This window comes from Coregonus clupeaformis, chromosome 21 (genome assembly GCF_020615455.1).
Source record: "Coregonus clupeaformis isolate EN_2021a chromosome 21, ASM2061545v1, whole genome shotgun sequence".
NCBI classification, from domain to species: Eukaryota; Metazoa; Chordata; class Actinopteri; order Salmoniformes; family Salmonidae; genus Coregonus; species Coregonus clupeaformis.
In genome coordinates, this window is record NC_059212.1 from 8,113,973 (window position 1) to 8,129,209 (window position 15,237).

The window sequence follows — 15,237 nt, forward strand, 5'->3', positions numbered from 1 at the left end:
TAGCATATTTCTTACTGAGATTACTGTTCTAAAACATGTTCTTGGATTTAAAATAATCAATACTGAAACTTTCAGATGAAGTTTGTGAGTGAATTAAACATGTTCAATTGCTTTCATGAGCTTTTTCTCTCACTGCCCTGAGTTTAAGACAAAGGTTTAGCTATCTTGGAATTAATAACATTTCCAATAACTTTATTTTCAATAATCTGATTTCTTCTTAACTTTTTGCTTAAGGACAAAAATAAGAAATAGCGCAAGTACATTTCCAATAACCTTTTTGAGGAATAGCAACTTTGCTTAACTTTCTCCTTAAGTCTATAGTTATGGAAAAAATGGCAGTGAAGAAGAAATGTATTCTTAAGAAGGTTTTGTGAATCTGGGCCCTGGTGACTAAATCACTGTCTGGGCCGCAGTCTCTGGAGCTCCTGGTGTCTAAATCACTGTCTGGGCCGCAGTCTCTGGAACTCCTGGTGTCTAAATCACTGTCTGGGCTGTAGTCTCTGGAGCTCCTGGTGTCTATATCACTGTCTGGGCCGCAGTCTCTGGAACTCCTGGTGTCTAAATCACTGTCTGGGCCGTAGTCTCTGGAGCTCCTGGTGTCTATATCACTGTCTGGGCCGTAGTCTCTATACTCTACACAGACCCCACAGAGCCCCAGGACAGCAACACAATTAGACCCAACCAAATCATGAAAAAACAAAAAGAGAATTACTTGACACATTGGAAATAATTAATAAAAAAACAGAGCAAACTAGAATGCTATTTGGCCCTAAACAGAGAGTACACAGTGGCAGAATACCTGACCACTGTGACTGACCCAAAATTAAGGAAAGCTTTGACTATGTACAGACTCAGTGAGCATAGCCTTGCTATTGAGAAAGGTCGCCATAGGCAGACCTGGCTCTCAAGAGAAGACATGCTATGTGCACACTGCCCACAAAATGAGGAGGACACTGAGCTGCACTTCCTAACATCCTGCCAAATGTATGACCATATTAGAGACACATATTTCCCTCAGATTACACAGTCCCACCAAGAATTTGAAAACAAATCAAATTTTAATAAACTCCCATATCTATTGGGTGAAAAACCACAGTGTGCCATCACAGCAGCAATATTTGTGACCTGTTGCCACAAGAAAAGGGCAACCAGTGAAGAACAAACACAATTGTAAATACAACCTATATTTATATTTATTTATTTTCCTTTTTGTACTTTAACTATTTGCACATCATGATAACACTGTATATAAACATAATATGACATTTGAAATGTCTTTATTCTTTTGGAACTTTTGTGAGTGTAATGTTTACAGTTATTTTTTATTGGTTATTTCACTTTTGTTTATTATCTATTTCACTTGCTTTGGCAATGTAAAAATATATTTCCCATGCCAATTTTCCCCTTAAATTAAATTGAATTGAAATGAGAGCGAGAGAGAGAGCGAGAGAGGGGGAGGGGGCTAGAGAGAGAGAGAGAGAGAGAGAGAGAGAGAGAGAGAGAGAGAGGGGGAGGGAGAGAGAGAGAGAGAGAGAGAGAGAGAGAGAGAGAGAGAGAAATACACACAGTTACCAGGTCTCATGTGTACTATAGTGTGAAGAATGTGTAGGCTACATATTACCACAAACAAGGAAATCAACTCTGTAAGTCAGTAAGTATTAAAAGTCAGTAATTGTGGGCACTGTGCTCTATAGCGCCCTGAAGTGCTCCTATACACACACACAAACACACACATGGTCACCTGCCCTCTGTAACAAGTCAACTGCTTCAGTGCTCTGTCTGCGCTCCCCATGCCCTGTATTCAGAACAGCCCTGTCTGCTCTGCTTTAGGAAGCACATGGAATGTGGCATTCCCCTGTATAATACCAGACAAATTAACAAGAGAACATTGAAACACAGACATCACACTGTTCTAATGAAATGGAGGCCTTTTAGGTGTAGTAAGTTCTCAGAATGATCAGGCTACTCAGAATGATCAGGCTACTCAGAATGATCAGACTTCTCAGAATGGATTGGTGTCACAGTGGTGCAGATCAGTTCTAAACTTCTATCCACTTATCGAGCACAACCAACGTGAAATCACATGTCTAATACTTTCCCATACTTCAGCTTTGCTTTTAGTTTGCTAATAGAACAGTCCCAAAAGTGCAAACTCCAGGCGGAATTATGCCCAAAAGTAGGCCTATTTGAACCAGGTCTGCTTTACAGTAAGTGGTCACGTTTGCATTCAAAAGTGTTGTCAGTTGTCTTGCCCTAACTAAGCTAGACATGCTATAGGATAAAACCACAGACAGGACACAGCTCATAATGACAGCTCACAATGACAGCTCACACAGTTAAGGTCAGAAGCACGGATAAAGCATACAGGCCTATAGGCAGTATATGGTCAACAACATATAACGAGATCTATACTAGACATCTAAACTCCCCTCTCTTGTTGACCACAACATACACACACAGCTCCTGAGAGCCCCCGGTGAGTCTCTACCTACCTTCGGTGTGGCATGTGGAAGACAGGATGGTGGTGGGAGGGCGGAAGAGGTACGGGAGATAACGGGAAAAACATTTCATCTTCTTCTCCGGCTAGCAGAAGGCAGTGCTCCGGCGTTGACTCCACATCCGCACTGCCGCGAGAGAGAGACCGAAGACCGGAGAGGGATGGAACGAGCTTGCTCGCGCTATGACCGCATCACTTTCACCCAGACAGACAGACAGCGCGAGCCGAGCATGGTCAGTTAACCGGTTATAACAGCGCGCGGCGGAGAAGTATGATGTCCGTGACAACGCGCCTTTTGCTTCCGTGTTCATCACGTTTTCATCTGCATGGTGTCATTTCATCCCGTGTGGCGCGGGCGGGACTGGAGGTTATTGCGCCTCTTTTACCCGTTATCTGATGGGAGTCGGTAGGGAGGGGGCTGGAGAGGGGTACGGGGTAGTGTGTTGGAAATTGCCTTGTCTTGGCGTGATTCAAATCAACCTGTGTCCCCCGCCCCCTCTTCTTAAATAGCCTAGATAATTTTATAATTTAGTGAGCGAAGTGAAGCGAAGTAGCCTAGATAATAGTATAATTTAGAGAGCGAAGTGAATAGGAAATTCCGCAACTCTTTAAGGACAGAGGTTGATAGCCTAACTTATATATAGTTAAAAGTAAAACCACCGTGTTTCAGCCCTTCGTGGGTTTTAGGCTAGGATACAGGATACATATATATACAGCTGGGGGGGAAATTAAGAGACCACTGCAAAAGTATCCGTTTCTCTGGTTTTACTATTTATAGGTATGTGTTTGGGTAAAAAATAACCTTTTTGTTTTATTCTATAAACTACAGACAACATTTCTCCCAAATTCCAAATAAAAATATTGTCATTTAGAGCGTTTATTTGCAGAAAATGAAATTACTCCAGTCCTTATGGTCTTTTACAAACCTCAGCCTGGCTCTTCTTTGCTTCTCATTAATGAAGGGCTTTTTTATAGCTTTGCACGACTTCAGCCCTGCCCCTAGGAGCCTGTTTCGAACCGTCCTCGCCATGCATTTCATTCCTGCAGTCAGCATGCCAATTGCACGCTCCCTCAAAACTTGAGACATCTGTGGCATTGTGTTGTGTGACAAAACTGCACATTTTAGAGTGGCATTTTATTGTCCCCAGCACAAGGTACAGCTGTGTAATGATAATGCTGTTTAATCAGTTTATTGATATGCCACACTTGTCAGGTGGATGGATTATCTTGGCAAAGGAGAAATGCTCACTAAAAGGGATGTAAACAAATTTGTGCACAACATTTGAGAGAAATAAGCTTTTTGTGCGTATGGAAATTTTCTGGGATTTTTTATTTCAGCTCATGAAACATGGGACCAACACTTTACATGTTGCGTTTATATTTTTGTTCGGTGTAGTTTGTTTGCATTAGGTCTCTTCTCGTGATATTTAGCATCTAATAGATGATCAGGGTGAGACAGTCAAGATGGAAACTCCTATAAGGTCCAAGAGGTCTGAGTGAATTACATCATGGTTTATGGCGACATCTCCTGGTCAGCATCCATATTGCTCATATTCTACTCTAGTATACCTCTATACAGTTCAAAGGCCGCCCTGACAAACACACACACACACACACACACACACACACACGGACAACAAACCTATAGCATGCTCTGAGAGGCATTGGAACTGTTCCATCAAACGATGCCTCCCCATGAAACTATATGCTTTTTCACTTGTTGGCGTCGGCGTCCCGTACTGGACTTCAATATTGTCATGAAATTGTAGGCCTAATCTATAAACAGCCAAAATAAACTCCATTGACTAATGTGAAACTCCAAAGCACAATAACAATCGTGTAGGAACAAATAAGCATTTCATATTTGTCTATGTACTACATACACATTTGTATATTATTATCCAGGCATTTCTGATTAATGTGAATTATTTTTATTGATGTAACTTCCAGCTACAAAGTATCAGCAGCAGTAACTCTCATTCTGTGTGTGTACTTCTCGCGGGACTCATGTGTGAACTAATGTGAGCGGAAGTACAATGAGAGTCTCTTTTCCGCCGGTCATAGAGGAGTAATTGGCAGGGTAAGAATTCCTGGTTGACATTTTCACCAAAGTTATCAACATCCATCCTATGTTATACACTTTTGTAGGTCCCCAAAAGTACGCGTAAAGTCAGGTACCGCTGGTATCTTTCTATAGTGATCACTATTGGAGCCACATTTTATATTGATTGCTAAATCAAACGTCCCGTAATCTGCATCCCTCGACCGGTGCTGGCTTGCTAGCTACCCGTTCAACTCCAGAGAATGGCAGACAGGCTACGAATTGAACTGGGCCTGAACATTCATTTCACGATATGTTCGCATAGTGTTTCATATTTAGGGAATCCCATGGCATTGAAATGTGTAGTTTGTATGTCGCGAACACTGAAGTGCACTGCGCTTGACCAGCATCAAACATAGTTACCCAGCAAGGTTGCTAATGCTATCTGTGTGTACCCATGCCATGTTGAAGGCAGGGAGGTGACGCGTACATAACAGCTCGATGATTTGTGTGTAAACTTGTAGCTAGTGGTCTCTGTGATTGTCCCTGAATTGTTCAACGTTAGTTATGTTGTTGGGTGGATAGCCTGTCTAGCTAGCAAGGTGTTGTAGCTATTGACATGCGATCCTGAAAATGACTAGCTACCTAGCTAACGTTACCCAGCTAGCTATGTAGCTAACTAGCTGGACCTAAATAACATTGTGTTGCTTGAGGTGCTCGCTAATAAGGCTAGCGAACCAACGTTACCTTTAAGGTTGGGAATCTCTTGGCTCTGTCGCTTTGTTTTGTACATAAGCTATGCTGTGGTGTTGGTTACTGGTAACAAACACATGTTGCCTAGACGACAAATGATTGACATGTAGCAAGTTGGGATTGATCTGGCTGGTCATGCTAACCCTTTAGTCTGAATGTTGTCTACTGCAGCCATCAACATGAAGCTGAATCCATTTGTGACATCCTCGAGGCGTAAGAACCGCAAGAGGCACTTCAATGCCCCCTCACACATCCGGAGGAAGATCATGTCCTCCCCCCTCTCCAAGGAGCTCCGTCAGAAGTACAATGCGAGGTCCATGCCCATCCGTAAGGACGACGAGGTCCAGGTAAAGACCCCATAACCACGCTGTTTCACCAGACTTTAAACTAATTCTGAGGTTGGCTTACTAGTTGCTACTAATGTGCGTGAGGAACTACATAACTCCAGCCCTGTAATTACAGGTCAGCCCAGAACTAACACCATGAGTTCAAACCAGTACAAATTAACGTTAAGATTTGTCACGTGGGTGATGTCATCTTTAATGATATTTTCCATGTTTGTGCTATGCAGGTTGTCCGTGGACACTACAAAGGCCAGCAGATTGGCAAGGTAGTGCAGGTCTACAGGAAGAAGTATGTAATCTACATTGAGCGCGTGCAGAGAGAGAAGGCCAACGGAACCACCGTGCACGTCGGCATCCACCCGAGCAAGGTGAGGCTCTAATGTCTCCCTGTAGTCACACACGTGTACTTTTTTGTTTATGCATAATGTGTATAGCTGTATTATACATGACGTATGTACCATGTTTGATAATGATAGTTTGTCTCAACTCAATTTGAGTGGTCCACAATGTTTAAAAAAAAAAAATCAGTATTTTCTATTGTATCGTTGTGGAGCGACGCATAACAAATCTCACTCTAACACATCTAAATAACTACCATGCTCAGCAGCTACCTGTTGGTGATGCATACATGTAGGAATTTCTACATGCAGGTTTATCAGTGTGTCCAAGCTCAGTGGTCACCACACCTGGGTCACGTTCAGTTCGTGCAGTTGGGAGATAATAATAAAAAAACATTACAAAATTGCATATTTCTGCTGGAAATGCCATGGTAATACATCTGTTTCTAGATGTTTTCTCATGCCCTCTGACTTTCTCCAATGCACTTTGACAAGGAGGTGTGGAATCAAGGAACGATTCATTGAGTTCAAATGTTTCGGTAGGGTGCCTGGTGAGGGTAAACTGAGTGAATGTACAGTTATTTGCCATTCACCACTGGTTTCAGCCTTCAGATGTCATGGCAATGGGTGTTTTTCTGTTACGAAGGAAGATTAGTTGACTAGTCAGCCTTACTGTAAGTCACTGGATATCTTGACTGATTTGAACATGTCGTATGGGAGCAGGCACCTCATGTATGTTAGGCTTCCTGTAGCTTAGTTGGTAGAGCATGGCGCTTGCAACGCCAGGGTTGTGGGTTCGATTCCCACGGGGGGACAGTATGAAAAATGTATGCACTCACTAACTGTAAGTCGCTCTGGATAAGAGCATCTGCTAAATGACTAAAATGTCAATAATGTATACTTTGTACTGGGGCAGAAACATTGACTACCTGCTAGTGCTCCACTTACTGCATTTACTGCAGTTACCTGACATGTAAGCCATTGCCTAGGATCAATGTTCAAGTGTGAGACTGAAGAAAAGGTTTTAGCCTAGGTTACTTGTTTGTGATGGTCAACGCATTCCTACTTTACTCCAGCCAGTCTTGGACATCAGTGATATTACTAGTAGTAATACATTTGATATGGTTCCCCCAGTCTTTTGTAGAATTAGGGGGCTCTTCTCATTTGTCTAATAGAATGGCTCTCCATGTTATGTCTGGACATGATTTTGTCATTTCTGATTGGGATTGCATGCGGAATTGCACATAATGTCCACTGTTTTGCAGAAACTCACAATTTAGCTTCTCAAGCCTGGCCTCCTTCTGGTGTAGCTAGACTAGTATTGTGGCTGAGAAGTGTTTCTTCATGAAGAGGAATTCAGTTTGTGTTTCATTAATCAGTTTTTTTCACCACACTGTTTTTATGGAAGTCGACCTAGAACCAATCCTCCTCCTGCTCTAAATGATTGTGCCAATCACATCTCTCCTTTCCCTCTTCCCTGCCAGGTCGTGATCACCAGGCTAAAGCTGGACAAGGATCGCAAGAAGATCCTGGAGCGTAAAGCCAAGTCCCGCGCTGACGGAAAGGAGAAGGGCAAATACAAGGAGGAAACCATTGAGAAGATGGCAGAGTGAAAATCTATTGCTTACAATAAACTGTTGTAAAAAATCTTTCATTGTCTGTCGTAAATGGAAGTATCACAGTAAAGCACCGCACAGTGGGCAAGTCACACGTATGGGGATGTTCTTGTTTTGCCTATTTATACTCTGGATGAGCCTGGTGGAACCAGCCTGATCGCATGATGGTTCACGTTCTGTTTCACTTCAAGTGAAATTAACTGTGAGTGCAGCAGTCTGCTTGACCAGGCAAAATCGGGTTGGGAGTAATGTGAAAATCAAATGTAACATCCATGTTGAATATAAACACAGCACTGCTCCATTGAACAGGTGTAATTTGGTAATGGTGTTGATGGTCTGACTTCCAAGCCAATGTTTTCACAAATAGGCTTAATAAAACATCCATTATCATGGTTTGGAAGTTAATTATCAAGTGTTTTCTCTACGATTGGGGTCATAATTAAAATATGTAACAATTAATTTTGCATAAACTGATGTGGTGCATAGTGTATGAAAACTGACAGAATCATGGATCTGTGTTCGGTGTCTCAAACTATGCTTCCATCCAATTGGTGACAATTTCATGCAAATATTCAAAAATCATGCAAATCAGAACAAATTCAAATTGATTTGTGTATTAAATCTTTTCACTGGTAACATCAGATATATATTTAGAAATGAAGCTATTACACGGGTAGAATATATGGATAATCTTAAAGGAGATCTCCTTTATTGGTCACCATAAATTTGTGTGGAGTGAGCCAAGCATGGCGCCAGTTTACATCAAACGATGAAGCCCAACAAAATATAGCACAAGGAATCCTGGGGCTGAATCAACTTTAGGAGACGGTCCTGGCGCTTGCTGGACTTTCTTGGGCGCCCTGAAGCCTTCTTCACAACAATTGAACCTCTCTCCTTGAAGTTCTTGATGATCTGATAAATGGTTGATTTGCAAAGCAATGATGACGGCATGTGTTTCCTTGCAGGTGTCCATGGTTAACAGAGGAAGAACAATGATTTCAAGCACCACCCTCCTTTTAAAGCTTCCAGTCTGTTATTCTAACTCAATAAGCATGACAGAGTGATCTCCAGCCTTGTCCTTGTCAACATTATCACCTGTGTTAACGAGAGAATCACTGACATGTCAGCTGGTCCTTTTGTGGCAGGGAGGAAATGCAGTGGAAATGTTTTTTGGGGATTAAGTTCATTTTCATGGCAAAGAGGGACTTTGCAATTAATTGCAATTAATCTGATCACTCTTCATAACATTCTGGAGAATATGCAAATTCCTCCATCATAAACACTGAGGCTCAGACTTTGTGAAAATTACTATTTGTGTAATTCTCCAAACTTTTGACCACGACTGTACTGTTCTTTTCGCCCTTTTCAAACCAATGTTTTCTGGATCTTATGAAGGCTCCTCTAACCTTTTCCTCATGAAATCTATCCAGTTGATTCTGTAAATCATTCAATTTAGCTTTCTCATTAAGATCAAGATGCTCAATCTCTGTGATATCAGCAATTTTCTTAGAGAGCTCAGATACCTCACATTTCATTCTTAAAGCAAGCCGCTTTCTGTAAGTAATACAGGCTGAGCGGATTTTAAATTTCAGCAGTTCCCAATATTTCCCATATTCTACATTAGAGGTAGCTAAATTCCAGTAAACTGAAATTAGATTCTTAATCACATTTTTAAAATCATCATGCAATAACAATTAGTTATTCCGTTTCCAATAACCACCAGAGTATTTATCATAATTACTGCACATGCTTACAGTCAGCCATATGACTTCATGATCCGTCAGGACAGCAGGCAGTATTTTTACCTCTACAGTGTTGGGCTCAAGACTAGAGGTTATCACCCACAAGTCAATTCTTGATTGTAGTGAACGATCTCTATTACTATGTGTACTGTTTCTCTCCAGGGGTTTTTAACTCTCCATATGTCAATTAAGTCCAGGCTTTGGCAGAAATTCACCAATTTATTCACACCAATGTTAGGCCTATGGGGCAATCTATCAGTCTCATAATAAACCATATTAAAATCCCCACCAACTATAATCTGACTGGATGGATATTTTTTCAGAAGACTTTTAAGAATTTCCTAAATTTCCTCTAGAAGTAAGTCATTTGGAGGACTTGAACAGTATCCATATACATTACACAACACAAATAATCTGTCCATGTGGTTGATGACCGCGACTAGTGATTTTTTGAATACGGTTTGACTTTATTTTTGTTTTAATTTTACTTCTCGTTCGTTTAGCCATTCCTATGGGGAAAGAATAGGGGTTTGGCATAAACGCCGAAAATAAGGTCTGAGGGTTAACACAGGCATAGGAGATTTTATACATGTTGTTCTATAAAATAATATCAGTCAGTTAACATGACCTTTATGAATTATCAAGCCTTTTGTGTTCTTTATGTGCTTGTTTTATTTATTACATAAATGCTTCAAAATTCACAAAAAGTGACGTTGGCTGATGAAGATTATCTCATAGAACAAAAGGTACAAGATCTTCTTATTTTCGACGTTTATCCCAAAAAAAAAACACAAAAACTCCATTCATTTTCCCATAGAATCAAGTTTCCTCAACAACAACAAAAAGACTGGTCTAGGATCAGTTTATGAGCAACTTTTGGCACCACTACCCGCCCAGTTTACTGTGGCGACGTCATGTGATCCATACTTCCTAGTCTGGTGTCCTGGCAGCAGTTCGCTACTTCTAGGTCGAGTAGCGTTGTCAAGTGCATAAATTTACTCTTTCTACTTTTAAAACTCTATAACCAAAGACAGACATGGCGGAGCTTAGTTTTGTAATTCCTATGTCGGTAATGACTCTGTTTTGGGGGGTTATTGGTGGAGTTGTGCCGTGGTTTATCCCCAAAGGGCCGAACAGAGGGTGAGTAACTAGCTAACATGATAGCAGAATGTAGCTAGATACTGCTTTTTCTAACTATAAAAGTTTGCAAACTAAGGACATATTTCATGCTAGACCTCAAATGTCTATTTTATTCATATTCATGGAAAATGTGAATGTGTGTATGCGACCAATAACATTTGATTTGCTTTTTAGTCAGCTGCTAAATGATCATACTTTTTGGCAGCTGGTTCTTTTGTCAACAATATTGCTCATCATGGCCAACAATAACTGAGTTGACTTTAAAGTACTAATAAGCTCTAGTTTTAACTAGAATAAACTTTAACATTTGACAATATTTTGAGACCTGTCCATGTTGGATAAAAAGTAATGGAATACAGACTAATCAAGATGTCATTTAGGGACTTCCCCAGTCCATTTCTGGTTCCCATCTGCTCTGCCACTTGCATGTGACTCAGGTTGGCATGATGTAGGCCTAGTAGTCTGAGAAATTAGCACTTGCCATAATAAACCATAGATATTGGAGTAACATTTGGTTTGTAGGCGTACAAATGTATAGCCTAATGTCTTGTTACTGCTTTATAATAATGTATTGGCCCAGTGCAATAATGCCTCTCTCCCCCCTCCACAGAGTGATAGTTACCATGTTGGTGCTAACTGCTGTCTGCTGCTACCTGTTGTAAGTACAGTCCTTCCAGGAATGTAGCAGAATATTTCACAGTATCCACTGAGGCTCCTTCTTATATTCATTTGGCTCAGTTGGAACAGGGTGCAGGCGGGCAACATCAGGGGTGTATTCATTACGGAAACCGTTTACCGTTTTAAGAACCAAATGGACCCAAACAGAGCAAGCGGAATGAAATGGGGCAGGACCTACCTGAATTTGTTCAATAGAAACTCTCGTTTGCGTTTTCCGTATGTTTTGAAACAGAATCGGTGTAATGATTACAGCCCAGTGTTGTGTGTTTGAATCTTGCATCATGCATAATGTTGCTTTCATGAAAGTGTGAAACTGGACTATTAGCCTATATTTGGAGCTAGGGATGGTGTTAAGCATCTGTCCCACATACAGACACAGTGGGAACATGATTCTCCCTTAGGTAATTTTCCATTAACATTGATTGGGCCAACTGCAGCTCGTTTTCAATGTCCCAACATCAATACATAGTGATTACCAGTCTTTCACAGATGTAGACACGCTCAGTTTGTCACGGTCGGTTTTGCCGATAGAGAAAATAAGTCTAGGCCTAGAGTACGGTAGGTAATGATCCTAGAGTACGGTAGGTAATGATCCTAGAGTACGGTAGGTAATGATCCTAGAGTACGGTAGGTAATGATCCTAGAGTACGGTAGGTAATGATCCTAGAGTACGGTAGGTAATGATCCTAGAGTACGATAGGTAATGATCCTAGAGTACGGTAGGTAATGATCCTTGAGTACGGTAGGTAATGATCCTTGAGTACGGTAGGTAATGATCCTAGAGTACGGTAGGTAATGATCCTAGAGTACGGTAGGTAATGATCCTAGAGTACGGTAGGTAATGATCCTAGAGTACGGTAGGTAATGATCCTAGAGTACGGTAGGTAATGATCCTAGAGTACGGTAGGTAATGATCCTAGAGTACGGTAGGTAATGATCCTAGAGTACGCCTATTGCTTGTACGGTAGGTAATGATTCCATTCAATATAACCTGGTAGTCCTGAGATGCCATTTTAATTTCATAGTTAATTATTTAGCTTCTGAAGTTGTCAGGTGAGCAGATAAAGCCGTGTCATGTTATTTTGCCATATGTCCACCAGGGGCCACTGCAGGCCACGTAATGGGGATAGTGTCCACTGCAGCAGAGGGAAAAATCTAGTGATATGTTGTCTCCTTCAGTCTGCTGTACTGAGCGCTTAGTTGGATTCCTCTATTATAGCTGACCCTGCTGTCATGTTCATCCATTACTATAGGGTAGTATCTTTATTCTTCATTTAGATCCCCATCAGATGCCTTAGACGCCTTAGTGAACGCTATTCTTCCTGGGGTCCACAAACAAAGCCATTAGACATAACAGAAGCCATGAAAGACATATGTAGTTGTGTAATCATTAGTATGTGTTGTATGTTTTCAGCTGGCTGATAGCGATCCTGGCACAGCTCAACCCTCTGTTTGGACCAGCTCTAAAGAACGATACCATCTGGTACATGTACTACCACTGGCCCTAGTCTACCAGCCCTCGGCTCCTCTCCTGCTACAGGTAATCTCACTGGCCCTAGTCTACCAGCCCTCGGCTCCTCTCCTGCTACAGGTAATCTCACTGGTCCTAGTCTACCAGCCCTCGGCTCCTCTCCTGCTACAGGTAAACTCAGTCAGGTACACCTGAGAGGTCCATATCATCACCCAATTTATTTTGTTATCTTTTGTTTGTCTGTAAGCAATGTTCCCTCTAAGCTGCGCGTGTGCACGGCCCAGCACCTCCTCCAGGAGAAATGCAATGCCGCGCAGAGACGCAAGAGATTTAACTTCACTGAGTTCGCCCCATTAGTTTGCACTATATAGATCAACGTTTTTTCTGTGATTGAATCAACATTATGTCAGCCCCTTTTCAATGCAACAAACCAAACCAAATCTAACTTTGCAAGATTGAATCTGTGATTTTTTTGTATGCAGAGCCAGAGCGCAAAGGTCCTCTGTAGCTCAATTGGTAGAGCACGGCGCTTGTAACGCCAGGGTAGTGGGTTCGATCCCCGGGACCACCCATACGTAAAAATGTATGCGCACATGACTGTAAGTCGCTTTGGATAAAAGCGTCTGCTAAATGGCATATTATTATTATTATTATTATTATTATTATTATTATTATTATTATAGAACAGAATTCTATAGGAAGGGGTAGCCCACGAGTCTTTCAATCACCTGCAAGTGAAAGCGCTTTTCAGAGCTGCGCGTGTGCAAATGTGTTGATATTCTTTGCTAGTTAGCGAGTTGTTAGCCCAGGTATAGGTCAGCAGTGGGGATTTACTGCTTCCTACAAGTGCTGAAAACTTGTAGGCTTAGGCTACATTTCAAGCTGTCTTTGAAAAGCCAGTTAGGTCAAAAGTGTATGTCTTAGTTAAAGGGGCAGCGTTGTATTTTGAGACGGGCTTGAATATGCAAATAAGCCAATAGGCAGAGGGGTAGCCTACATTGTCTAATTCTCTGTATGGTAATAATAATTAATTGTATTTTGTAAACACAATACAATGCAATTTACAGTCACCTATTTGGCCCATGGTGTTACAGACCAAGTAAAAAATCATTACTTAAATGTAAAACTTTTTTATGTCTCATGCAATGTAGGCCTGCATTGAACACCACATATAGGCTACTGTAGGCTATATCATAGAAATCAAAAGCTATTTCCATGTGAAAATGTTATTGGATTCACACCATTGGTTTTGTTGGTAGTCCTACATTATGCTCAAATAGCCACAATAGCCTATTGGCTACTGTCTAAAACTGTAAGGGTACAGCGTCAGTGTTTATTTTTTAAATTTTATTTTACCTTTATTTAACTAGGCAAGTCAGTTAAGAACAAATTCTTATTTACAATGACGTCCTACACCGGCCAAACCCGGACGACGCTGGGCCAATTGTGCGCCGCCCTATGTTCACTGTAAACGCGCGCTGGAAGTTTCACAATGTTCAAGTTTTCGCTCACAAGACCTAAAATTTGCTCAGTGCCCCCAAAAATTGAGGGAACCTCGTCTAAGTATACTGCAATTCAACCTTTTTAGCTGCAAATGTGTTGGCCAAAAGATGAAATGAATCAATGAACAAATAAACTGCTCTCTGTCAATAGTAGTCTGTAGTTGTGGCTTCCTCTCCTTATCTATTTTAATCTGTACTTTTTATGAAAACGTCTCGTCTCCTTTCTTTCATCTGCACTGATCTGAAAGCAATGGCTGGATGAAAAAGCAATAAGGAATTAACTTTCACCGTAACAATTTTCTCTGTTTTATTTTCTGCAGGAGAGGACCTGACTCACTGCTGTACACCAATGAAGCACTCGATCACCTCCTCACAAAGGGAACTGTTCTTGTACATCTAGAGCCTTAACCCAGCCTTTGACACCTGACCTTAGAGAGTGTGGAGAGATGCCTGCAAAGGTGATTTGTGCAAACTGATCCCCAAAGGACTTTTCTAAAGAAATCCACTTTAGTGCTTTAAGAATGAAGTATCAGCCTTTCCTTTGATTTGTATGGTATGTTCTGTATATTGTGCTGTGACTTTTTGATTCTCTAACATTGATATATGATCTTTGCAAGGCATGGTACTAGTTACCCTGGCCCATTCATAGACAATAACTACCTTTAGCGCCTATTGACGATAAAATATTCTGGCCGGAGGAGTTTTGTTAAGAGCCCGGATGCTTGCTCTAAACATTAACACGCATCGCCTGCGGTACGGTTTTGGAAACATAAGGAGCGTATCTTTCATATCAGCGGAATAATAAAATAAATAAAAATACTACACACCTTTAAAGGGTTAGGGTTCCCACACTGCCATATTTCCATGTTACAGCGTTTGTTTACGGAAAACAGATGGAAGACCGAAGCAACTACATTTTTACATTTACATTTTAGTCATTTAGCAGACGCTCTTACCCAGAGCGACTTACAACTACCTGCTAATTAGCTTTCTGCGTGTAAACGGACGCCACAAATGTGTCACTGAAAAATTACTGCTTAAAACAGTACAGGAAGTGTATATTTTGCATTTGTGCAATTATTTTGATGTGGTATGAAAGTAGAGGGCTTTATGTT

At 41.2% G+C, this 15,237-nt stretch overlaps 3 protein-coding genes across 4 annotated transcripts in view; 2 read left to right on the plus strand and 1 right to left on the minus strand.

Moving 5' to 3' along the window:
* LOC121532896 (serine/threonine-protein phosphatase 2A 55 kDa regulatory subunit B beta isoform) overlaps positions 1-2,856 on the minus strand; it is a 55,693-nt gene extending 52,837 nt beyond the window's left edge. The window contains exon 1 of the mRNA XM_041838695.1: positions 2,493-2,856. Coding sequence (XP_041694629.1) covers positions 2,493-2,571 — 79 coding nt within the window. The 5' untranslated portion in view covers positions 2,572-2,856. The remainder of the gene's footprint in view (positions 1-2,492) is intronic.
* A 1,633-nt stretch (positions 2,857-4,489) lies between these two features.
* Positions 4,490-7,622, plus strand: LOC121532886 (60S ribosomal protein L26). The gene is made up of 4 exons (XM_041838686.1): positions 4,490-4,577; positions 5,463-5,638; positions 5,863-6,003; positions 7,458-7,622. Exons 2-4 carry the CDS (start codon positions 5,471-5,473, stop codon positions 7,584-7,586), a joined length of 438 nt encoding a protein of 145 aa, XP_041694620.1. The 5' UTR covers positions 4,490-4,577; positions 5,463-5,470; the 3' UTR covers positions 7,587-7,622.
* Positions 7,623-10,248: 2,626 nt separating this feature from the next.
* LOC121536717 (V-type proton ATPase subunit e 1-like) lies at positions 10,249-14,895 on the plus strand. Of its 2 annotated transcripts, none has more exons than XR_006657193.1 (4): positions 10,249-10,471; positions 11,082-11,129; positions 12,564-12,740; positions 14,443-14,895. XR_006657193.1 is itself a non-coding variant. In XM_041844175.2 (4 exons), exons 1-3 carry the CDS (start codon positions 10,368-10,370, stop codon positions 12,655-12,657), a joined length of 246 nt encoding a protein of 81 aa, XP_041700109.1. In that variant the 5' UTR covers positions 10,250-10,367; the 3' UTR covers positions 12,658-12,689; positions 14,443-14,895. The 2 variants fall into 2 exon arrangements, 1 of the variants encoding a protein (XP_041700109.1); XM_041844175.2 differs by having other exon boundaries at positions 10,250-10,471; positions 12,564-12,689.
* The last annotated feature ends 342 nt before the right edge of the window (positions 14,896-15,237 follow it).